A 26,693-nucleotide genomic window follows, 5' to 3' on the forward strand; every position below is an offset into this window, starting at 1 on the left:
TCATCACACTCTCCATGTTCACATCTTTGTACTTTTATAAGAGCTATCTTAAAAATAATTTAAAAGGGGAGAGCACAGACAGCCTGCCTGGACTCTCCTGGCCTTCTGGGCTTCACTGGCACCATAGCCCCCTCTTTCCTAATGGCTACACATATCAGCCCAAAGCCTGAGGTAATTCTCTTAAATGGTTCCATTCCCTTTACCCACCTTTCCTTTTATCAGCTCCAGGTGGATATGGATTAGAGAGAAAGAGAGAGAGAGCAAAAGCAGGGGGAGGGGGTAAGGGACAGAGGGAGAAGGGGAAGCAAACTCTTTGCTGGGCAGGGAGCCTGTGTGGGGCTCCATCCCAGGACCCTGAGATCATGACTTGAGCCGAAAGCAGACACTTAACTGACCGAGCCACCCAGGTGCTTTCTTGTATAAAATCCAAGATTTGATCATTGTTTTGAGACTTTAAAGGGTAATATATTAAATAGTGTAGGGTATGTAGTTAGGAGCATGAATTCTGGATCCAGATTGCCTGTATTCAGATTCTTTGCTCTGCCACTTACTAGTTGTGTGACATTGAACCTGATATTTGACTTCTTTATGCTAAAGTTCACAATTTTTAAAATAGGCATTAAAATAGCCTTTAACTTATGTATACTGGTTGACAAATTCACAAGCATATTATTAAATAACTTAAATTAATAAATATTAACCATATTTAATTATTTGTACATATTTAATATATACAAATAATTTGAAAAAAAAAAAACTTTTAATGTGATGTTCCGGTGCAATGTCATATTAATATTACAACCATGTTTTCATGATAAAAATAATGATATGATGCTACCCAGGATGTTCTGCTCTAATATCCCCATGACATTTTCTTTTTCCAAGCCTAATAACTTTTACTTTAATTTTATTAGACATAAAATCTTAAAAATCTGTGAAAGGTGAAAAGAAATCATTCTTTTTACATAAATATATATATTTAAATATTTTATTTATTTATTCATAGAGACACACACAGAGAGAGAGAGAGAGAGAGAGAGGCAGAGACACAGGCAGAGGGAGAAGCAGGCTCCATGGAGGGAGCCTGACGTGGGATTCGATCCCAGGACTCCAGAACCACACCCTGGGCCGAAGGCAGGTGCTTAACCACTAAGCCACCCAGGGATCCCCTACATAAATATATTAACAACATTGTATAATCTCAGGATCATTAAAAGTTTTCTTGCACATGCCATTGTAGCATTTTCCTCTTTACTGGAAAAAAAAAAAAAAAAGAAAGCAAGCTAATAAATGATGAAGAACTTAAGTTTTTTTTTTTTAAAGAAAAGATTTTTTTTTTTTATTTATTCATGAGAGACAGAGAAAGAGAGAGAGAGATTGAGAGAGAGAGGCAAAGACACAAGCAGATGGAGAAGCAGGCTCCCTGCAGGGAGCCTGATGTCGGACTCCATCCCAGGTCTCCAGGATCACACCCTGGGTGGAAGGCAGGAGCTAAACCACTGAGCCACCCAGGGATCCCAAAGAATTTAAGTTTTATATGACTTTGCTGATCACAAATAGTCAAAGACTAAACTGCTGAATGTAGGTTTAAAATGGAATTACATTTATTATTACCAAAGAATATCTGAAACCAAATAGCAGCCAGCTTTTTATATTCATAGAAAATCTTATACAACCTAATATTTGTTATAACTTTTTCATTATACAGTATGAATTTTCATTGTTTGTATTTTTTAAAATAGGAAGTTTAAAAGCAAATAAATCATTAATAATCCTGTCATTAAATACATATTCATTAATAATTAATATTTGAGGTATCTGTAGTTTTTTTTTTTTTTTTATCTGTAGTTTTTTGCAGTTTTAAAATTTTAAACATAAATGCATGAAATTTTGAAGAATATCATTTGTGAAAATAGCTAGAATATTATTTTAAAAGCTTCTTATATAATATTTATATGAATTTTGAATAATAGCCATATTGGAAAATTTACAGATATTTGTCTAAAACTACTTTATGAGCCCACGGAAACAGAAATTTCTTAGAAGAGAATTTGAATTCCAATTTAAAGAACATATTATGTGATTTAAAACTTCACAAATGTGATTGATGTTAACGGGATTATTTAACAACATATCCCTATTGTGAAGAAGTTAGGTATTTAATGAAAAACAAAGTAAGTACGAAAGGATTCAGGTTTGAATTCCAATTTAAAGAACATACTGTGTGATTTAAAACATCACAAATATGTGTGGTGGTAACAGGATTATTTAACAACATATCTCTATTGTGAAGAAGATAGATACTTAATTTTAAAAAGTACGTATGAAAAGATTTAGGTCCACTTTGATAGCCATTTGGAAAATAGAAGAGACTTAGGAAACTTTTCTTTTTTCATAATACACAGGCAATAAAAAAAAAACTTTTAAAAAATTTCTGTTATTTTGGGGCCCCTGGATAGCTCAGTCCACTCAGTGGCCAACTCTTGATTTTGGCCCAGGTCATGATCTCAGGGTCATGAGAAACCCCACAACGGACACTGAACTGGGCATGGAATCTGCTTAAGATTCTTTTTCTCCTGATGCGCCTGGGTGGCCCAGTTGGTTGAGCAACACAGTCTTGGTTTTGGCTGGGGTCATGATCTCAGGGTGGCGGGATTAAGCCCCACATCTGGCTCTGCCCTCAGTGGGGAGTCTGCTTGAGATTCTCTCCTCCTTTTGCCTGCTCCCCGACAAAAATGTTGCTGATGTTTCAACTCTGGAGGAAGATATTTTGTTTATGTAAATCTTGTGGTTGAGAATTTAAATTTATAAATAGGAAATATAAAAAATATATTTTCTAATTAAATTGATGCCATCCAAACTATTTTCTTTAGCTACAAGTTTTATATATATATATATATATATATATATATATATATATATATATATATTAAAGAAGAAGCCTACTGAAGGTTTACACAGTATTTCCTTTCATCTTCTGTTTTTCTCTAGGAGGCAGATTTTTTTTTTTCTGAAAGTACCAAAGAAACTAAGATAACAATAAGGGTTCAAAGTTAAGCATTTGGGCTCAGACTATGTAAAATAGTCAACAAGCCTAATGCAACAATATGAAAAGTGAAATATTTATCAGAAAGATAAAGCAACCTATTGACTTTTTTCACCTTATTAGAGGTTTTTAATTTTTTTGAAGGTTTCTTATGAGCAAACAATGTTTAGGTTTTTCCTTAAGTAATTTATAAAAAATTAGGATGAAAATTAATTATAAATTACAATACCAGTTATTAGACTTAAGTTAGTGTATGTCCTTATTTTAAGTGAAGCACAATATTTGAGCTTATTATTAAAACTCTCTTTAAAAGAGATGAAAGAGGGCAGCCCGGGTAGCTCAGCGGTTTAGCACCTCCTTCAGCTCAGGACATGATCCTGGAGACCCAGGATTAAGTCTCATGTCAGGCTCCCTGCAGGGAGCCTGCTTCTCCCTCTGCCTGTGTCTGCCTCTCTTTCTCTCTCTCTCTCTCTCTCTGTGTCTCTCATGAATAAATAAATATAATCTTTAAAGTAAATAAATAAAAGAGATGAAAGAAAATTACCTGTCAGTGTTTGCTGTTAGTTTGGTTTAAAAATTAAAAAAAAATTAAAAAAAGAAGAAAAAGAAGAAAGAAAAAGGAAAGAAATACTCAGGGTTTGAAAGATAAATTGAAGAGCAAAACCTTCACTTTCTTGAAAAAGATAGGATAGATAGGTTACTGTGTCCATACGTGTGTGTGCATAAACTAACACAATCTAAAAATGATTTAAATCAAAGATCCTAGTAATAAGAGATATATGTAATCTAATATGAATATAATTTCTATATCCATTATAATGCCATTTGTGGCTTACACTCCAATCATGACTTAAAACAAAATAAAAAATCATTTTTACATATGAGGATAAGTGAGCTTTTTTCATCGAATGTTACATTCAGTCTTGTAAATGGATCATTTAGCTTTGGGGAAGGTTCAGATGATTTATCTTATATAATGTGATTAGCTCAGTGTATTTCAACTGGCTCTAAGGAACACTTTCTTTGGCTAATTATTCCTTTTGATTTTTTTTAACCTTCAGTTCTTGGTCCAATATTATGAAATCATGACATCTGTTTTTACTTGGTTTGCTATGGAAAGACTCTATAAATTCCTTATCTTAAACATCACACTTAAGATATTTGCTTTTATTATTTATGTGCTTTGTATTGTTTTTTAATGATATAATAGCAGATATTTATATTTTAAGATTATAAGCCATGCAGACAAGATTGAGCACATTCAGTTATTCTGTTACTCCTTAACAAAATTTGAGAATAGGGAGAAGTCACAAAGCCACTTTGTAAATAAACCAATGTACTAGAATTTAAGAATAAATAAAATTACAAAGCAATACAGAAATATAAAGAGAACTTTCTTCACTGCAATGTCACCATACTCATTTTGCAGAAGTTCATGTATCTTCCCATAAATTTTATGTGCATATTAAAGCAAGGATGTATAAAAGAAAAATGTAAATGGGACAAATTACAACACATCTATAGGTTGAAGGGAATACTTAATTATATGAAACTACATTATTAGCTAATCTTACTCATTCTAGAATAGGGAATAGGGGCATGCAGTATATCAGGAAATTAATAAATATTCGTTAAATAAAGTAAATGTCTAAACACGGAGCATCTGCCAGAGATGCTGCTCAGCATAAACTTATAGAGAAGTTTCTTTCTCTTTCAGAAACACAGTCTTTGAAAACTTGAATGTTTCCAGATGTTTCTGAGTCTTGGGCTCAAATTTCCTCCTTCCTTCTTTTGTTTTTTTCTCCTTCTTTTCCTTCCTTTTTTCCATCCATCAACAAATACTTATTGAGGGTATACTGTGTGCTAGTTTGGGCTGAAGGGCACATTATTATTAAGCAATAGACTCTAATACACACTTATGGGATAGACAACAGAGCCAACTGCCATTTTAGTTATATTTTTCTGTATCACAGAGATAAAATAGTTAGAAACCTTCTCCTTTTTTCTCTCTTCCTCTTTCTCCTCTTTCTTACCACATCGAAATATAGGATATTTTATCTCCACTAACAAAGGAATAATGCTATATTACTGTAATTCTTATACTTTTATTTTGCTTTGGTTGTTGGTGGATGGGAGAATGAACATCAGGAATAGAGAGAAGGAAAAAATAGTAACAAGTTACTTTTTAAAAGATTTTATTTACTTATTTGACAGAGAGACAGGAGAGAGCATAGGCAGGAGGAGTGGCAGACAGCGGGAGAGGGAGAAGCAGACTCCCCCTGAGCAGGGAATCTGATGTGGGGCTTGATCACTGGGCCCTGGGATCATGACCTGAGCAGACGGCAGATGCTTAACCGACTGAGCCACTCAGGCACCACTGTAACAGGTTTTTGTTTGTTTGTTTTTAATTGAGATTTAATATATATACAAGACACACAAATCTTAAGCGTTCAGTTCATTAATTTTGACAATTGTATCTATCAGTGAAACCATCACCCCAGTCAAACTATAGAACCAAACTATCTTTAAAATACATAAAATAGTGTAAAATACAAGAGCCTCTACAGTGGTTAAAACTGTCTTCTTGAAAGTCTTCATACTTTGAGCTCAGCTATAAAGATTTTTTTTTCAATTTGTAATAAACTACATAGGCAAATTTTCTTAACATCAGAATAAGGTTTTAAATCTCCAGAATTTAAGACGTTTATAACCCAGTTGTCTGATAGATCTTTTTTAAGTTTTCATAATAAATTCTATAATATAAGTATATAGCTAATGTCCTAAGGGCTGTGTCCTAAGACCTCTTAAGAATCAAGATAATTTCTTGACATTTAAATGCTTGTAAATCTATTGCATACCCATAAACACAAAATGCTATGCATTTGTCTCCTAGAAAGATTCAGGTCTCATTTGATTAGACCCTGTTTATTTAACACATTTTGAAGACTCATTAAAGAGGGCTTAGGAAAGTAAAGTAACCTTAGTAGGTCTTGAAATTATGGCATTTATAAAAAGAAATGGCAGATTTTGAATTAATGAGACACAATATAATTCATAGCCTAGCTTTTTATTCTATTTTACACCGATAGGATTGCTTAAGGGAATAGACTTAATTGAAATGGTGTATAAGTTATTTTTGATAGAAATTTTTCTTTTTTTCCTTTTCCCACTAGAAATGAGCTCTTAGAAGAAAACTTCAGATAAAAATAAACTAAGGCTCTTTTATTATTTTATTCTGTTTCAGTAAACTACAGACAGTCTTATACAGTTAAAGCTTTCTGAGTGGTATAGAAGCACAACATTCAATATCTGTTATTCTTTTGCTTAAAATAATGCAAACATAGTTTATTTATTTCTCACTCCAGGAAACAAAAGTTCCATGCATCATACTGTCTTATACTTTCAGCTTATTTGGCTTAAGGAAGAATATAAGTACACTCAGTTTAAGATACTTGGGTTTATTATATTATCTTAATCCCTATATCAAGGCTATAGCACTGCTTTTAAGCCTTAGGATAATTTATAAAAAATTACACTCCATATTTAAAATGTTGTTTGCTTTTTAAAATTGCAGATTTTCACTCCTTTGTCAAAAAAGACCACACTATTAACTCTTCTAGAATTTCCCTCTTAAGTCTGCTAAATGTGTTCTACAAGAAAAGGAGATATGAGTGAATTACTTGAGAAGCAGTGAAATCAAGTGTTTCCTTACCATGCCTTATTCAGATCTTTGCTGGTCTATTATATACCTTTGATACATGAGGATCTTGGCAGGTTTTCCTCAAATATTTCACTACTGAATTCCCTTTTTCTTGGAATTGTTATTAACATTTGGAGAAACTCTATTGCATTAAATACCATTCAGAAATCTGTGAGTAACAATGTACCAACAGAAAAATTAAAATCAGCTGTTTTTACCCATTCCTAATGGTTGGTCTCCAAGGATATATAACACATCCCTTCACAAACATACAGATTGGGAATATACAATTTTATTTCTTAATTAAATGTTTTTAAAGCATGACACTTGTTTATTATTTACACATGAACAGTATCAACACATTCTGTTAATCTTTGTGTTTGATTGTAGTTTGATGAAGAGTTAATATTGAGTTAATATTGACTTTTAAAAAAGTCAAAATCTGAAACGGAAAAAAAATGATCAGTTGAGGGAGATATTTGCAAAACATGTTACAGGCAAGAAAAAATTCACTACTGCATATATAGCTTTTAAAATCAATAAGTAAAGTTGAACAAAACTGTTAAAAAAAATGAACAAAGGATATGGAGCAGTAGTTGATAAAAAAGGAAATACAAATCACAGATATTCAGTTAAAGAGATTAAAATAAGTTAAAATTTTAAACTATTATGTTGACAAAAGGTAAATTTCAACACAATATCATGAAAACATTTTTTAAAAAAGATTTTTTAAAAAACATTTTTTTTAAATTTATTTGAGAGAGCATGAGAAAGAGCAAAGAGCACAAGCAGGATGAGGGGCGTTGCAGTGAGGGAGAGGGAGAAGCAGACTGCCCCCTGAACAGGGAGCTGGATGTGGGGCTCGATCCTAGGACCCAAAAATCATGACCTGAGCCTAACGTAGACACTTAATTGACTTAACCACTAAGGGGCCCGGTGAAAGTATTTTTGATGCAAAAACTTTAGAGGGTAATTTTGCAATATCTGTCAACATTTTATTTTATTTTTAAAGATTTTATTTTTTTCTGTTTTCTTTACACCCAATGTGGGGCTCCAATCTACAACTCCTGGAAGGGGGAGGAGAGGCAGGAAGCAGACTCCCTGCTGAGCAAGAAGCCTGAAGTGGAGCTCTATCCCAGGACCCCGTGGATCATGACTTGAGCCCAAGGCAGATGCTTAACTGACTGAGTCACCCAGGCGCCCCTGAATAGGAAATGTTATTGGCTGAAGATGTATTCCTAGAACAATTTGTCTAACATATTCAATACAGCATTGTTCATAATAACAATCATGCAAATAATCAAGACATCTAAGCAAACCAACAAAACCCTTATAAATGTACAGCAAGAGATGACTAGAAAAATAAATTATAGTGCATCTACACAAAAGACTAAATGCATAGAGGATAAGGATCTATTCAAGTTGCTATGAAAGAAAATTTAAAGTCATATCTTTGGTGTATTAAAGGAAGAACTCACTCTTTTGCTCTCTCCGTATTTGGATGTATGAGTATTTAAAGACACATATATGCATATATATGAATTTACATATACATGCACAAGCATATATTTAAGCAAACATATATACATCTCTATGTGTATATAAACACATTATATACATATACACCTGCATACATACATATATATACATACATCAGGTTCTCTAGTTGTCAACTGGAGATGGTATAAATATTTGCTTAAAATGGATTTAATCCATTTAAGCTCACCAGTATCACATAGGATTTGTATGTAGATCATTGTTTTATGTAGTTCAATCTGTACCATATACCAACTATAGTTTCAAAGTGTTTAACTTATAGGACACCTGGGTGGCTCAGCAGTTGAACGTCTGCCTTTGGCTCAGGGTGTGATCCTGGGGTCCCAGGATCGAGTCCCACATCGGGCTTCCTGAATGGAGCCTGCTTGTCCCTCTGCCTATGTCTCTATCTCTCTCTCTGTGTCTCTCATGAATAAATAAATAAAATCTTTTAAAAAATGTTTTACTTGTAAAATTCCTAACATCTGGACAGAACTTACTTTGCAGTAAAGTAGGTTTTAAAAAGTGAGAAATAGACTTTAAATATAAACATTTCAACTAACATGGTTCCAATATAGTAGCCTCCCATAGGGATGTAAACAAGCAGCATTTGCTGAAATGTGAAGCATGATCTTAATCAAGTCATTCTGTTTATTTTTTTTTGAAATCCATATTCTTGGGTTAATTTCCACCTTTCCAAGTTAAAAATATTACAGATGTAAAGAGATGGTCTATTTTGAATTACAGAGATAGAGCTAGGTTAATTTTGGGAAAAATAGTATCTAGACATCAATCTTAGTATTTGTGTTTGAAGATATTATATTCATTTCTTAGAAGATAATTAAAAGGAAGAAAGATGTATAACAAAAACTTATTCAAAGGCTCCTGAGTAGCTCAATTGTGTCTGCCTTCAGCTCAGGGTCTTGAGATGGTGCCCCAAGTCGATGGTACGTAACTCTGCTCAGAGGGGAGTCTGCTACTCCCTCTCTCTCTGCCTCTCCCTCTCACAGTTTCTCATAGGACGCTGCCTATGTTAGTTTTAGCGTGGAAATTGGAGGCTGAAAGCATGGGATTTTTTACCAAGGAAGAATGGTTAAAGGGGATGACTTCATTACAGTGTGACTGCACAGAAAAGTTACAGAACAAATTTGACTTTTTGCACTCACAGTTAAATATTTCTTCGTTTAAGAATATCTACAGATATGCCTTTGATTTTGCAAGGGATGAAGATCAGAGAAGCCTTGATATTGATACTGCTAAGTCTATGCTAGCTCTTCTGCTTGGAAGGACATGGCCATTGTTTTCAGTATTTTACCAGTACTTGGAGCAATCAAAGTATCGTGTTATGAACAAAGATCAGTGGTACAATGTATTAGAATTCAGCAGAACTGTCCATGCCGACCTTAGTAACTATGATGAAGATGGTGCTTGGCCTGTTCTTCTCGATGAATTTGTTGAGTGGCAAAAAAATCCGTCAAACATCATAGCAAGAACTAAATGTGAAGAAAATGCAAACCTTTTTGCACTCACGTGGATACAGGCTAAGGAGACAAAAAAATCCAAAGGGTGCATTTTCATTCATATGAAAGACTTCACATAGTACTTTTTTTTTTTCCTTTTTTTTAAAGGAAGTTTTCTTGTTACATGTGATGGGCATTGAGCCACACCTCTTCTGAGACTGAATATTGAAGCTTTTGTTTTGAGTTATGTTTATAACATTTCTTTCAGAACAATAAAGATTCAGATTTGTGACAAAGGCCTTAAAATAAATAAATAAATAAATAAATAAATAAATAAATAAATAATAAATAAATAATAAATAAAAACGTCTTTAGCCACCACAGTCAACTGGTGTAAGTGCTTTGGCAAGGTGGGATGTGTTCCATCACATCTGCAAAGGCCTGCTTTTCTCTGTTGGTGGTTCAGCTTATGAAGAACATGTATGCAAAATAACAGCTCTCACATGTATCCCTCATGCATACTCACTCTCTCTCTCAAATGAAATATTTAAAAAACTAAAATTTATTAAAAAAATACATTCTGAATTTTAATTACCTTTCATTCAGAAAAGTAGTATAATATCAAGAAAATAGGTATGTGTTTGACTCAAATCATAAAAAGAAAGTAGTTTCTTCTCTTTTTTTCCCATGATTATTATCTTCTCTTTCATCAGAATAATCAAATTAGGATTTAACCAGGATTTATGGTCGTAGTTATAACCTGTTTCTGCTTTATATTCAAATGCTTTCTGAGATTTGCTTTGTAGCTTGATGTTACTTTTTAATACATTAAGCTCATTATAGAATAATTTATAGGGCACATTTGGCCTCATGGTCCACATTAAACATAGGACAATCTATAGATCATCAAGAAACAATTATTCTTTGGAGATAAATCTGTCTCTGCTATACAGAATCCATTATACTTACACATGAAACATCCTTATATCCCAGACTTAACTTTATTTCTTATCACTATGAGTTTTTGACATTTTATAATGTGTGTCAAAGTGGGTATGTATATATTAGTTTGAAGGTCAGCTCCATTGTTTTCTAGTCCATAAGTGTTTTGAGATTTAGTTTGATGGTATGGAAGTAAAAAGGTGTAGAAAAGGATATTCAATGTGTGTGTGTGTGTGTGTGTGTGTGTGTGTGTGTGTGTGTGTGTTTTCCAGCCTGTTAGTCCCTTGAAAATTGTTGTCTAGACATCATTTGCCCTTGCCTGATCATTGCATTTTGAGTTTTTATGCTACATGGAACATATTTATGATACTTAAATTTAAAAATGGATCTTCTAAAAGCTGTTTCAACTTCTGATATATAATTTTTAAAAGAATATAAAAATTGTATTATGAAATTGTATAACTGGTACTAGTTGATCAAATAAAATGTAAACATAATCATTTACAATTTTATACTTGCATCATGTGCATTTTAATTTGCCTACTATCTGGAAATACAAGGAGAAGACAATGTCCTGAAAACTTCTCATTTTTAGAAGGTAACAGCAAGAATAGGAAGTCCATGAAAATTGAAATGGTGTTTTTAGAAATGTGAAGTACTGATTATACTCAGAATTGAAGGAAAGAAAAGGGAAGAGTAAGAAAATTGCTCCTTGAATATGCATTGACAACTCAACCAATGAAAACAAGCAACATTTTTGTTTGTTTTACATATGAAATCATTTTTTCAGTTCTTCTGAAACCATACATATATATATGAATATATATGTTTTGAATATATATATACACACACATATATATATGTAGGCCATGCTTTTGATGTAACAGTGGTTCATTTGTTCCCATTTGATTACTATTTGTATGAGATGACATTATTAGCTATTAATCATAGGTTAGAATAGTCATATAAATTTTTAGGGTCAATATATCCAAATGCTTAGTTTGTTTCACTAATGCATTGTAGTAAGGCATTCTGTTATTCAGCCTTTATAACTAGCTCTAATATTCACAAAGAAGTATTGAGGAGAAATTTGAGGTAGGATAGTACAATTTTTTATCATGCTTAGAAAATAAAAAATCAAAGTAGTATGTATCGCTGGGTAGAGAATGAGTGTACTAATTGTTGTATACTAACTAGCACTATTTTTCCTGGACTTTACAGAGGCAAGTTTTATTACTTCTTCCTACCAGTCTTGTATTTTCATGGTGAAAATGTTCAGTAATTCAAAACACTAATTCATATCAGTATTTCATATACCACTTGTATCTTGTTTCTTGAGATGAAGAGGAAGTTTGGATAAGTATTAAAATGTGCACTAAGGGGCACCTGGGTGGCTCAGTCAGTTAAGTATCTGCTTTCCTTCAGCTCAGATCATGATCCCAGGGCTTTGGGATCAGTTCTGCTGGGCTAACTGCTCCTGAGGGAGTCTGCTTCTCCCTCTCCCTCTCTCTGCCTGCTGTTCCCCCTGCTTATGCTCTTTCTCTCTCTGTAAAATAAGATTTGTTTAAAAGAAAAAGTGCACCAATTTTTACCATGCAATTCAGACCTTAATAAACATTTTTCTATCTTCAAATTCCTTTTATTGAATTTAGATTATAATATACATAAACATATATTTTAGCTTATATTATTTTGCTAAAAGAAATAGCCAAAGTACAAATTTAAAATCTTAGGATACAGTTTTTATTTTTCTAATGCAGATTGTTAATGCAAAAAATTATTTTAAAGAGCATAACATATATCTATTAATAAGAATGGAAAATCCTAATTCAAATTCAAGTAATCTAAACTGTGAATTTATTGGGAGCATTGAAAAAATAATATTGATAAATGTTTTTAAGTTTAGTTACCTCTATTAATCATTTTTCAAGTAGGAAATTAGAAGGACACAAAGCCAATGTAGTCTCTACGTCACAGTTCGGTATATTTATGTTACATACAATCTATTTAGAAAGAAGAGAATCAGACTCTAAGTTATTCATTCGATAAACATTAATCTAGTACCTGTTATTTGCCAAGCACTGTTTTAGGCATGAGAAGAGTGAGTAAATTAGACAAAGTTCTTGCATGAGCTCATGATGCTTATTCATAATATGCAAAATAATGCATATTGGATGTGGAAGTCAAGATTTTAGGTTACTAAAGTAAATCTCTCTAAATGCACATACCATAGACTTTTACAACAGAAGTCAAGACTATTGTAATAGAGGGGAGAGACTGAACTCAACTTTGTTGAAACAAAAGGCTGAATAATTTTTAAGCACTGGGGTGAATAAGAGAAAAAGTACATTAGCTGGGAGGTTGGTCATGTAATTAGGCCATCTGTGTTTGCTAATTTCTGCTTAAGGAATTTAGTCTCCTATCTTCCCACAGAGACTGAGAGAAAGGGACTTTATCTTTTTTTTTGAGTATTACAATTCAAAATAATATTTCCTAGATCTTGGAGAAAGACATTCCTGAGTTGGTAAGAGTCTGAGAGAGCTACATTTCAAAGAGGCAGAGAAAGAATTTACAATTACAAGTGTTCTAAAGTATATGCTCTAAGAAAAGGAAGGTCAGAGGCCTAAAGTCAGGAAGAAATCTCTCTAAAGTTTAGTTTAGATGGGGGAACCTTAGATCCTTTACATTCATGTACCAATATTATGATATACCATATTGTGATATTTTTGTGACCAAATTCAGTTAAAATAAAATAAAACAAAACTAATCCAAAGACAGAGAAAGTTCTTTGAGATGAATTTTGAATTATAGGCATCTATCAAACCCTTTCTTAACCCTATCCCTCTCTCCAGCTACCATTCCATTTCTCATTCCTCCTTCAATATGTACCAGATCTTCCCATTTTCTCTTCTATCATCATACAAACCGACTTGAATCATACTTCTGTATAGTACCATCAAAACTAATCTTTTCAAGTCATCTTGAAAAGTGTTTCTGTGCTATTAATTTGGGGGGTCAATTTGCATTCTTCTTCTTAATTATCTGCAGTATTTGAAATGATCTCTTTTTTCCTCCATACCACCTATTCTCCTCTCTCTCTCTCTCTCCCTCTCTTTAAATTGGCATCCATGATCCACACTTTCTCAGTTTTCATCTATATGGCCCATCTTCCTCTCTCAGTCACCATTGCTGGTTTTTCCTCAGCAGCCTGACCTCTCAACACTGTAGTGTTCTCTACCTGAACTCACCTTAGAGAGGCTTCAGCCTCACAGCTTTGAATACCATCGTATACTAATGAATCTTACATTTAGGATGCCAGTCTCCACCATGACCCCAAAGTTCCAGATTCCTATGCCTATTCTAAATCTCCGCATGCCTACTATAAATCTAAACTTCTGAAATCCTAAACTGAATATCTGATCTGTACCCTTTTGCACTTGGTCTTCTCAGATCAATTTTGGCAAACATAACTACATTCTATTGCTTGCTCAAATAAAAATTCCTAAAGACATGCCAGAGTTTTCTTTTTCTTGCATATTCCATATACAAATATCATGGCACTTTAAAAATCTTACTCAGAATCTGATTGTTTCCCAAACCTCCACTACTAATTCCCTGATCAAAGATTCCATTCTCTCCTTCCTGGATAAAACCAAAGCCTCTTCTCTGCTCTTATTTCATCCATCTTTGTCTTCCTACTCTATGCAAAACATGACAAGCAGAAACAACTTTAAAAGATGTAAATTAGGTCTCTCAGTCATCTGCCCTAAAATCCTCCAATGGCTTCACTCTTCACTCTGATAACAGTCAAAACTCACATAATGCCCCTAAGACCATAAGTGATTTGCCTTCGTTGGCTTTCTGATCTTAACTCCCAGTGCTCTTTCTTTTGATCCTAACATTCTGGCCGTAGATGCTTCCAAGTCTTTTCTCAAGCAAGCCAAGTAACTCTTCTGCTCCAGAGCTCTTAAACTTTGTGTTCTGCTTGTTTAATTTGTAGCTTATCCATATTCTCTCCTCCTTCAGGACTCTGCCCCAATGGGGTCTGTGAGACCCTCAGTATTTATGCAAAAGAGCAATCGCTACCTGACTCCAGAATTCTTTTTTCTTCTCTCTACACTTTATTTTTTTGTACATTTTATTTTTCCCCATAATACTTTCTCACCTAGAAGATACTTATTTTACTTTTTTGTTGATTGCCTGTCCACTACTCTGAACCACTCCCCCTAGGATATATATATAATCCATGAAGGCAAAAATATGAATCTCTTTTGTTCATTGTAGTATCCCCAGCACCTAGGGTAAAGGCTAAATATAGTGGATGCTTGAAAAGTACTTACAGAATGACTAAAGAGAATCCATAGAGACTAAGCTTTATGTTGGATGAATAATCTTATTTTCATTATCTTATATGCATTTTTTCCTTTCTTTGTTTCTTCTTTTCTTCCATGTGAAATTATATGCTAACCCTAGCACCAATGTTCACTTCCATTTTATTTTATTTTTTTAAAGATTTTATTTATTCATGAGAGACACAGAGAAAGAGGCAGAGACATAGGCAGAGAGAGAAGTAGGCCTCATGCAGGGAGCCCGATGTGGGACTCGATCCCAGGACCCTAGGATCACACCTGCCGAAATCACCCAGGTGTCCCTCACTTCCATTTTAAGAGTAATGTTGGGACCTCCAAAATATTTCAGCTTAAAGAAACTACTGAGGAGTATATACTAAGGAACTGTCAAGTGACCAGCCCTGGTAATAAACATAGGGTCTTTATTGATAAGTCACTTACAAATAATTGAAAGAAAACTTCAGAAATCCAGAAGAAAAACTTCTACAGTTTTCATATAAATTGTGAATAAAATACCATGCACATAGTCATCAAATATTAAATCAATACCTTTTTGCAGTCCATCAGGAGCTGTGTGATATGATTCCTTTTCTCCCCCAGCTATCATTTTTCTTTCTTTTTTCCTCTCAGCTTGGGCTGGTTTTAGGTGTGTGACCTGTATGGTCTCTCACTGAACCCACATTTAGAAGGCATCATGTTTGTTTTTTGTCTTTACTGTTACTGTCTTGAAATTCTTAACAATTTCTAAAAACAAAAGGCCTGTAGTTTTATTTTTCAGTAGGCCTTAAAATTGTGTAGCTGGTCCTGCTATCTGCTTCCACTTAAAGAATCTTCAGGAACAATAATATATGTAAATGATGCAGTTAAAAAAGAATGACTTTCAGTTTCTGAAGTTCAGAAAAATTATGAAGCCATTATTTAAGGAAAAATTTCATGCACGTAAATATAATTAGAGCAGGAGAATAATGAGCTAATACAGTGATCTTATTTTGTGAAGAGATTAACTGAGATGAGTAGAATTTCTCAAAATTTTAGATTAACATTGTGCTATTAATCTTCATAAATATCACATCCTGAGTTCCCATTAGGTGGAGAGGGAAGCATTTACAGATGATTAAAATGACACATAGAGCAAATAAATTATAAACTTTCCAAAGAAGTACGAGCTCACAGTTTCAAACTAAGAAAGGACAAATAGAAATAAGAAGAAACTTTATTTTTCTTTAAACTTCAAGATATAATTTAAGATTTAATTTCTTTTCTTAGATTAAAATATACCCTTTTCTATATAAGTTATATCTTTTTTTAAGTTATATCTTTTATAAATACATTTTAACTAATAGTTTAATATATTAGATTTGTTAATATGTGTTGATTTGGAATTTGAAACATAATGAATGAACATTTCAAAATGTGGGCTTCTTAGATAATATGATCCTTTCCTTTTTATTGGCACTATATAGTAATATGATATCACAAGATTACATGTAATCAGTGTACTGTGATATTGTTAATATTAAGCTGTGTTTTAAAAACTCCCCTCTATAGCTATAAGTAAAGAAACACACAACAGTATTTTTTATACTAAAAATCATCTTTTAAAGGACACAATTATTTATATTTCAAGATGAAAAAGTAGGATTAATGAAAACTTATTATTAGAATAGCAAGAAAAATAATAAAACAGAAATACCAAGCTATGGCTAGTTATTTTATACAATAGGCCTCTGTTTGTCAGTATTTTCAGAAATTTAATGGAAGCTCTATTACCTTCAGATTATTCACAGAAGACAAAAAGTGAATTATCAGAAATATTGTTTTAGAAAATCACTTTATTCCTTCTGCCCACTCTAAAAAAGAAACGTTTGGCTACAAGTAACTTACTGGGAGCTTATGGTCAAGAAGGATATTTTATTCATGTACCAGAATGCTCTTTCTTAGAGACACAGATAAAGCTGCATGTGAACTAACACTACAATTAGAACAATGCCTGTCCCAGTCTGCTGAGGGAACACAGCTGGAGAAGTGTGCAACGTATTTTCATCTGTAAATTAAGCACAACTAGGAAGACAGTATGCATATGCAATACTGTTACTATTGACAAAGTAGTTTCTTTCCTCTCTTGTTTTTCTAGCACCCATTTTAAACTATGCCTTAATGGTTCTGTAGCAGGGAGCTGAAAAAAACTGTTTTATAGCATTTAATTATTATTTTTTTTTTTTGTATTTTGGGGTTTTTATCTTCTATCTTCTTTCCTTCTTCCCTCTCTTCCTTTCTTCCTTCCTTTGTTCCTGTCGGTGACCCTTAGGCCCTCTTGTAAGCCCTGTTCTAGGTGCTATGGCCAATGAGGTGATCACCTGAAGTCACTGCTGTCTTGGAACTGACAGTGTAGTGACCAACAGCTTTATCTTTTGAGGCCATAATAAGATCTACAGACAGACCTTTTAATGAAAGACATGACAATTCATAAGATGGAAAAAAATGCAGCACGAGATGAGGGCAAAGAACAGTAGAAAGAATGAATGAGAGAGAGATGGAAGAGAAGAGTAGAGGGGAGGAGAGGGAGAAAAGCAGTTAATTTTACAACTCTTAGATATTTGGGGAGATAGAGAAGAGGTTGTGGAATCTCAAGTTATGAACACTCATCATCATGGAATTTTAATGACTTGAAAAATTGTATGTGATCCCCAATTGCATGTGGATGTAATTTAGAATCCACAATCCTTAGAACTTTAACCCTCAAGAAGTCTTCCCTTGGGAACCTTAGTCAGTACCTGAGATCATGGACATTTTCTAGTCACCTTGGCCTTAAGTAGACTACGGTTGTACTCCCTTTAGGGAGAAAAATACTGATCTCTTCAACACTATAAATAGTTTTGAACAATTTATATAGTTATGAAATAGTTCTTTCTTAAAATTTTTCTGTAGATTATGTGTGTTTCAATCTAGATATAATTAGAGTAGTAAGAATTGTAAAGAGATTAACCTAAAGCAATATAAGGAATTCCAAGAATCCTTGTATAATTCAGTATATTTGTGTATAATTCAATGATGAAGTGAGGACAGTATAATCGCAGACAGATAGGAGAACTTCCTAAAACAACTGGATAAAAATAATTCAACCTTACCTCACAAGCCCTGTCATACTGTAGCTTATGATTATGAATGTAGGGCTATTTTCAGCTAGAGAGTAGCCCTGGTAATTTCATCTCCTTTATAAGTTATATTTAGAATATGAAAATCAGAAGATTCAGAGGTCAGGACCAAAATGAAAGGGTGGTTTTGAGTTACTTTACAAGAGTAGTCTTTGCAAAAGAGAGAAGATAGAGCTCAATCAGTCTTCTAGTTTTATATTGGACAGAACCTCAGACTTGAATATTAAAACATTAATATAAGGGTAAGGGTACTTTTATGTGGATATTCATGCTCACAGCAGATTTTAAGGAAATTTTAAAAATATGACACTGAAACACATTTTTGCAGTGCAACCTAAAAGCATTTTTCGACACTGTTCTTTAATAATTATCTCTTGTTTTGTATTATCCTAAGGTTAAATAGATATTTTTAAACACTTTCCTTATTGAAAATCATTAATGTTTTCTCTCAGGATGAAAAATACACTAACTTTGCTTGAAAATTTTTCTGTGAAGCAATCTAGTACATGAGATTTAATGTTCAGTTTTTTGTAGGTACTTAGTTTTATCTTCTTTCATGAAGGAGATGTCCAAAGAAAGGTTTTATAATACTTAAGATGAAAAGATAGAATAGTAATTTGACAATAGACTTTCATTTCTCAGAAAAGAAAAAAAAAGGCTATTAAAATAGGCTAGCACCCATGGATTAAGCCACATTTTCTATTAAAGGGTATCTTCCAGAGTTCAACAGCTCATTCAGGTCTTTCTACCCTGAAGGCTACTACAAGTCTTATTGTTGTTATAAAATATGATATTGCTTTTAATTGGCATTACCAAGTATCTAGGACTCGTGTCAAATGAAAAGAAAATGTTATCTAGCATAAAAATATTTTCTCCCAAATATCTGTACCTACTATCACAAACAGTGGTAAAGACTCGTGCATACTAATTTGTCCCTGGGGAGAGTTACAGCCAACCATGCATTTAAAGGAGCACAGTTCACACCTGGATACCTTCACTTCTGACATCAGTTGAAAACTCGGATGTTCCCCAAACTACCCTGAGGTTGGATAATTTGCTATATGGTCTGGTAGAAGCCAGTAAAAGCTGTTATATTTATGGTCATGGTTTATTATAGGGAAATGTTTCAGATTAAAATCCACCAAAGGATGAAGCTCATAGGGCAGAGAAAGTACCAAACACAGAGCTCCTGTGATCCTCGTCTGATTCAGTCAGGACAGCTTTACATTCTTGGCATAAATGTGAGACAATATACTCAAGAGTTTTGCCTTTCAAGAAAACTCACTCAAGCCTCAATTTTGGAATTTTTCCTGGAGCTCCATTATACAGGCATGGTTGATTGCTCTGGAGACTGATCTCAGAGTGTATGGCTGCCTGTACCAAAGCCCTGTTCAGAAGTCATATTGTGATATTTCTAGTATGGTTAACCCTCACCCTAAATTACATGGTTAGCCTATCCATCATGACCCATGGCACCAAGAAATCAGATATTCCAATCAAGCATTATATTGCCAGGATCTAATGATCACCTCCACTAGGTGAAGGCAAATAAATGCCAGCTCTCACTTTGAAAAAGAATAAATCCTTTACTGCAAGGCTCCAAAGATCAATTTGATCAACAAGGTATCTTGACTGCTATCCAAAAAAACTTATGATCACACTGTTTTGATTTTTTAATAAAATCCTACAAGGAGTTGGAGAAATGTCAGGATTTTATGTAATTCATTTATTCATATATTGACTCAGCAAACATTTTGGGGGACAATGATGATGTGCCAAGCCCAGTGCATATTGTGCTTGTTGTCAAACATAGTCAAACATCATGGTAGGTACTGTAATGACAATACTCACAAGGCACCTATCCAAGATGAGTGATCAGCTCTGACTGGAAGGCTTCTCTCACTAAGAAGACATTTGAGCTGCCTTTGAGCTGGTCTTGGAGAATGTCTAGCAGTCTTCTGGGTTGAGATGTATGAGGAGGTATTCAGTGCTATCCAGGCAGGGGAACAGAGCAGGGAAGGAAGAATGAAATAATCTAACATATTGTCAATAACATTTAACAACAAAGCAGATTTAAACAGATTAAAAACAAAGTAGTCTTCGAATAATAGAAAGTAATGACACTGGCAAGGCAGTCAGTTTGTCCTGTGTTATTTCAGAGTTGTTTGTATTTAAACTCTGTGTGTCAAACTGTATTTTTCTAAAGCCAAGCTTTGTGCTACAAACTTGAGGGATTAAAAATTCAGAATAGTAGTAAACAAGCCAGCGATAGTAATAACTCTATCATTGGCACACAATGCAGTGATATTTCACTCTGACTCGGAAAGCTTTCACAGTTTGTTGCTTTGCTCATTGCTCACAACTTTTATACTGCCTGGCTGTTGGGCTTGAACTGTTTGCTGTCCTGATTATGCTCCCTTCTATTTTTTTTTAAGATTTTATTTATTTATTCATGAGAGGCACAGAGAGAGAAGCAGAGACACAGGTAGAGGGAGAAGCAGGCTTTATTCAGGGAGCCTGATGTGGGATTCTATCCTGGGACTCCAGGGTCACGCCCTGGAACGAAGGCAGGCGCTAAACCACTGAGCCACCCAGGGATCCCATATGCTCCCTTCTATAACCAAACAAGACCTAGTAAGTGTGTGACCTCTATTTACTGCAGGCTTAGCATTACATTATATTTCTTATTTCTTCCCTGGGCAAACTGTATCCCATTGAATACCAAGGCACATAACTTAGTCCAATTTTTATGGAAAAGATCAGCAAAACAGTGTATAAACAGTATATTAAACAAATTCAGCTTAGAACATAATGAAAAATGTATCTTTATTCTGGTCTCAGAGTCTTTCTATAAAATTTATCTTCCCCTGCTCTTCCATGAAACCATGGCAGGCCCCATGTCTTTTCAGTTTATTCTTAGGCTACATTCTTGCAGTCATTCTAAGAACCAATACAATCACCTTTCATTTAAAAAAAATTCTAGTTCCAGACAAGATAAAAAATTCATAACTAGATATGCCATAAAATATGTCTCTTCTCCCCAGGGTGGTCTATGGGTGCAAGGAAGCCTACATTTCCCCCTCTTCTCATCAGCATCTTTTGGTTTCCCAGAACTGGGATCAGGAGCAGGGATGGAGTATAAAAAAAGTACTTGAACTAGATTCCATAATTTGCTTTTACCTCTGTATTATCTATTTTTATGGGAACAGATTACCCCCAATATTTAGCAGATGAAAAAAAAAAAAACAAAAGTTAATTATGTTATAATGTCTGTGGTCAGCAAATTGAACATGGCTTCATTTGGTCCTCTAATTCAGGATCTCTCAAGTCTAGAGTCAGGATATTGGCTGGGCACTATCATGTCAAGCCCCAACATGGGAACATGTTGTTTTTGTGCTCACTCTCCTGACTATTAGCAGACCTCAACTACTTCCTGGTTGAAACAGAAAATCAGCCCGTGTCACATTAGCTGCTCTATAGAACAGCTCTTAAGGTAGACTATTGCTTTTCAAGCAGATAAGAGGCCAAATAGGAAGCCATGGACTCCTAATCTTATTTTGGGAGTAACAGACATTCTAGCACCCTACAGCATTCTATTTATTAGATTCAGCATATTCTCAAGGGGAGGAGATAACACAAGAACACGAATACTAGGAGATGTGGCTAATTGGGGACCACCTTAGGAGCTACCTACCACAAATCCCTCTGCACCAGAAGCTTTAAAAAGATGATTCTTTGCCTGCTTGAGCACCTTTGTGACTTTTGGGAGATTTTTGTCACTGGAAATCTCTCACATGTGGTTACTTTGACTAAACAATGAATCTATCTCAGGTAGTCGTTTAGATTCTCCCTTAGCCTTTCAGCAAAAATGTCCTCAGTAGCCTTCTTAGAATCTAAACACCTTCTCTCCTGCCAGTAATGTATATATATGATTTTTTAGTGTAATACATATATAGATATATATATAATTAAATTGGCCAAATTAAATTAAATTGGCCAAAGCACAGCAAACATGGCTTTTAGACACCCCTTAGTTATACCCATTAGCTATCACCAAAATCTAGTATAATTTGCTTTCTTTTATTTATCACTAGCAATACTGCTTTCATAATTCTCTATAGTCCCACCATACTGGGGGAATTTCTGCATTCCATCAGGCTCTGCTTACTGTGTAGTCTCTGCTTACTGTGTAGTGGTGTTGCAATTTAACATTTCCAAAGTATAGGCATACACTTATAATAAATAATAGTGGAAAACTAAGGACATAGCTCTTATTTTGTATAAGGAAACAAATAATTTCTCCTTTGTTTTACCTAAACACTTGATAATATGGGATAAAATTTACTGATTTAATTAACAAAAGATAGTAATGAATAAAGAATTCACAGGAGGAAAGGTATAAAGCACTATGTCTACAGATTCCTAAGCTATGTAGCTCCTCTAGTTATTTCATAACTCTTGGGCATTTTTGTTTTTCAGCACAGTTGATAAAATACAGACATTCAAATCATGTTTTTGTTTTAGTCTGGAGATCAGCATTTATTTGAGCATCTACAAAACACCATATTTCTCTATAATATTATTTCCCTATTTATTTAAGGGGGAGATAGAGGTTGATGATCTTTCAAGTCCCCACTACCCTTAAAATTCCATAATTGTATTTAACAGTAATTTGGGGGGAAATGAGAAAAAAAAAAAAACAAAACAAAACAAAAGAAGTGAGTTCATGAACCCTTCCCATAAAGTTTGGTAAGATTCTAATAAAGCTATATCTTTCCTATTCTCCACACCATAACAATGTAGTTAAGGATACACAATTTTTATTAGAAGGAACAATTAGACCAAAATGCATCAGAATGGACACATTTTTAGTTCTATTGTAGTTAATTGTGATAACTTAAGTCTTTTGTGGTATTTTTCATTTAATTGGTGAGCCAATTTGCATATTTTAACAACAAAAATTTGGAGCAGTATTACTCTGAGAAAGGATACTTTTGAAATATCGCATGTATAAAATTATTAAGATTATTAATTCCATACTTTTTAAAGGAAGTTTCAAAGTTTTCAGTAGTTTTTGAGGTTGACATAGTTATAAGTGGTTGTATATGGGTATGTTTCTATTTTCACATCATATTTTTCTGGTTAAGTTTATTCGAGTTTCCAGCAGGGTCAGAAACATTGTAATAGGGCAGCCCCGGTGGCTCAGCGGTTTGGCGTCTGCCTTCCGCCCGGGGTGTGATCCTGGAGACCTGGGATCGAGTCCCATGTTGGGCTCCTGCATGGAGCCTGCTTCTTCCTCTGCCTGTGTCTCTGCCTCTCTCTCTCTCTCTCTCTGTGTCTGTCATGAATAAATAAATAAATAAATCTTTAAAAAAAGAAACATTGTAATAGATACATGAAAAATCTGAAACTGTGAAATAAGGCAGAAAACTAATGAGAGAGATTGTAAAATTAAGGGAAAAAAATCAGGCTTCACACAGAAGAACCTAAAAGTTTGAAACAATAGGTAATTTTCAGTTTTGAATAAAAGGCATACTATCTGTGAAGGAATTTAAGAGTTTATTTAACATTATCTTAATGAATTCAGGGTGGTTTAAATCAGCAATCTGATTTTGTCAGCATACCAAGAGTGTGTTATCTATTGCGAGACTCAAGTTAACTAAAGTCTGAGAGACTGATGTATAAAGCAAGGTATAAAAATACTTTTTTGGGGGGTAATTTGTAAGGTACTACTAAGATATGATTCATGATTCTCTCCTAACCAAGTTTTTTGGAATGACAAACTTCTTACACTTTTTACTGACATATTTTTTTCTTTGCACATGTGAATACTATTAATTGTATTAGTGTCAAATATCCCTGTTTTAGAAGCCCTTCTATCTCTAGAAATTGATATTGCAGTTATAAATTAAACCACTGATTTATGTTTTAACTTACATTAGGGAAAATTTATCTTTAGGTCTTAGAAGGAACCTGCCAGATGTCTGTTACTATGTACAAGCCACAAAGCCTAATTCATGTTTTAAATGATGGCAACATGAATGGCACAAGACCACCTTAACATATTTTTTCATAAAAACTTACTATTTTCAAAACTAGCACTAAAGATCATCTTTTTGCATAATCAATAATGAAATATCTTGGTTGATGTCTCTATTACTAAGTAATCTAATCTGTTAAGAATTGTGCTCAACAGTGCTTTGGTTTCCATATGGAACCGTAGCAAGGAGCATCTCCATCTGGAGAAACTTTACCTTTATATATTATTCATAGTTTTAAAATCTTAAATTTGCCTAACTCAATCGCACATGTCTAAGATTGTTTTCATAGTTAAAATATAATTTAAGTGTCAAAAACCTAGGTATGTAATATGGGCAAGTTTGGAGATGTAAGAATTTTGCTTACCAAATCTGATAATTCTTATAATTTCAATTTTAAACTTTTCAAAATGATTTTATTTATTTACTCATGAGAGACACACAGAGAGAAGCAGAGACACAGGCAGAAGGAGAAGCAGGCTCCCTGCAAGGAGCCTGATGTGGGACTTGATCCCGGATCCCAGGATCATGCCCTGAGCCGAAGGAGGTTGCTCAACCTCTGAGCCACCCAGGTGCCCCTCAATTTGAAACTTAAAAAAATGAGAAGTTTCTGGAAATCCCCAAGATAAATATATCCAACAAATGGAGAAAAGTTTAATTAGATGATAGGCAAAATAATATATTGAAGAGAATTTAAAAACATATATTCATGAGAATTTAAGAATATAAAAAAGATATAAATGATGGTTAATTAAAAGGAATCTATTTCTTCACACATGACAGAAATATATGGAATTATTTGTGTTTATAACTCTTTATTATTTTTACCTGAATCTTTTCCATATCTTGTTTTCCTTTTGGACATATAAAATGACTTTACAAAATTTTATCAGATGTAGACATATTAGTTACATATTAGTTTGTTAGGGAAAACACGATGCTTGTTTAAGCAATTATTTTGGCCCATGAAAGCGTTTTGTGAACAAATCACTGTCTTTTTCTTTCTCATGAAAGATTCATGGCATAATATCAATTTACATTTATCCTAAAACTACACTAGAGATTAGGCCAAGTAGGCATCATGGAGGCCATTTTTTCTAACTGTTGCAATACAGTTATAGGATTATGAGAGCTTATGTGATAGCTGCCAATTACAAATAAAAGGCTAAAAAAAAAGAAAGAAAGAAAGAAAAAAAGAAAGAAAAAGAACAAACGAAAGAGAAAAAACGAGACAAAGAAAGCAACAAAGGGAAAATGATGTATTTTAGAGGAGTGAGAAAAGAAACAATGCTTCTAAGTGTTTGATTACCAAAATATTCATCCAGGCAGATAGTTCCTTTCTTTGCTATACAAGATGTAATAGATGTCAGTATAATGACTAAATTTATTTTACATGAATTTATTGAGAATGAGTTATGAATTTGATAATTAGGGGTCTTTTGGTGACATTTAAGATCATTAATATCAAACTGCAGTTTTCAGAGCCCAGAGTTCAGTGACTTTAAAAATTCAGAATTTACGTGTTGAACTTCTAACATGTGCCAGGTACGGTTAACATATGTATTAAAAGTAAGGTAATCTGTGCTCTTAATAAACTGATATTTCATAAGAGAAAGAGACAGACACCTAGATGTGCAGTACCCTCTACAAAAGCATTACACAAAAGATGAAGACATGGCAAAGAGTTAGGGACGCAGAAGTCATCCCTAGAGGGTACAGGGAAGCTTTGTAGACTATTCCTTGAGCCCTCTCTAAAAAGAACTCCAGACTTACCTCTCACATAACGGAGCACAAGAACATTTTTTCCAAGAACGGTAACAAGAGATTCAAAGAACACAGAAGAGGCACACATAAAAGAGCACGGTGTATTTTCTGGGAGATGAAGTTTGACATGAGGAGTGATATGAAGAAAGACTAGACATGGAATTGGAATCTGTTCATCATTAAGTATATGAGTAATAGCACAGACTACTGTCACTGCTCTTAAAGTAATGTACATTCTATAAGAGAAGGAACACTTACAGGAAAAACTGGTAATAAAAGTGATAACATCAGAGGAGTAGTCTTTTTAATTTCCAGAGTTATTTAAAAACCAATAGGTATTTCCTTATTTTAAACTTCAGCCATTGGAACTTTCCTCCCAAAATAAGCCTTTCTTTTTGACATGGAGAAAGCTTTGTTGAATTCACATAACATTTCTGAACTCGACCTCTTTGGCCTATCTATTATTACAAGGCATTGCAGAATTTTCAAGAACAAAGACTTAGAAATAAATGTTGATATATATTTGGATAATATCAAACAACTTGTTTAAGGAAGAGGTTGTAGATGAGGGAGAATTTCTTTTAGTTAAGAAACTACCATTTTTTTTCGCCAAAAACACTTAGCTAAAGGTCACTATTTTAGTTGGGAAAAGAGAGCTTTAGAATATCAACTAAAGGAGAGAAAGAATATTTTGAAAAGCATG

At 33.8% G+C, this 26,693-nt stretch overlaps 2 protein-coding genes across 4 annotated transcripts in view; both read left to right on the forward strand.

The window, feature by feature from the left end:
- The window catches only part of GRID2 (glutamate ionotropic receptor delta type subunit 2), a 1,467,015-nt gene that overhangs the window by 711,780 nt on the left and 728,542 nt on the right, over window positions 1-26,693 (forward strand). The window lies entirely within an intron of this gene.
- On the forward strand, window positions 9,313-10,038 carry LOC112645300 (DCN1-like protein 5). The gene has a single exon (XM_035709603.2). It carries the CDS (start codon window positions 9,313-9,315, stop codon window positions 9,880-9,882), a length of 570 nt encoding a protein of 189 aa, XP_035565496.1. The 3' UTR covers window positions 9,883-10,038.

This window comes from Canis lupus, chromosome 32 (assembly GCF_003254725.2).
Source record: "Canis lupus dingo isolate Sandy chromosome 32, ASM325472v2, whole genome shotgun sequence".
NCBI classification, from domain to species: Eukaryota; Metazoa; Chordata; class Mammalia; order Carnivora; family Canidae; genus Canis; species Canis lupus.

Bases quoted from the DNA above. Each gene is read 5' to 3' on its own strand.
- LOC112645300 (XM_035709603.2), top strand. From the start codon at position 9,313: ATGTTAGTTTTAGCGTGGAAATTGGAGGCTGAAAGCATGGGATTTTTT.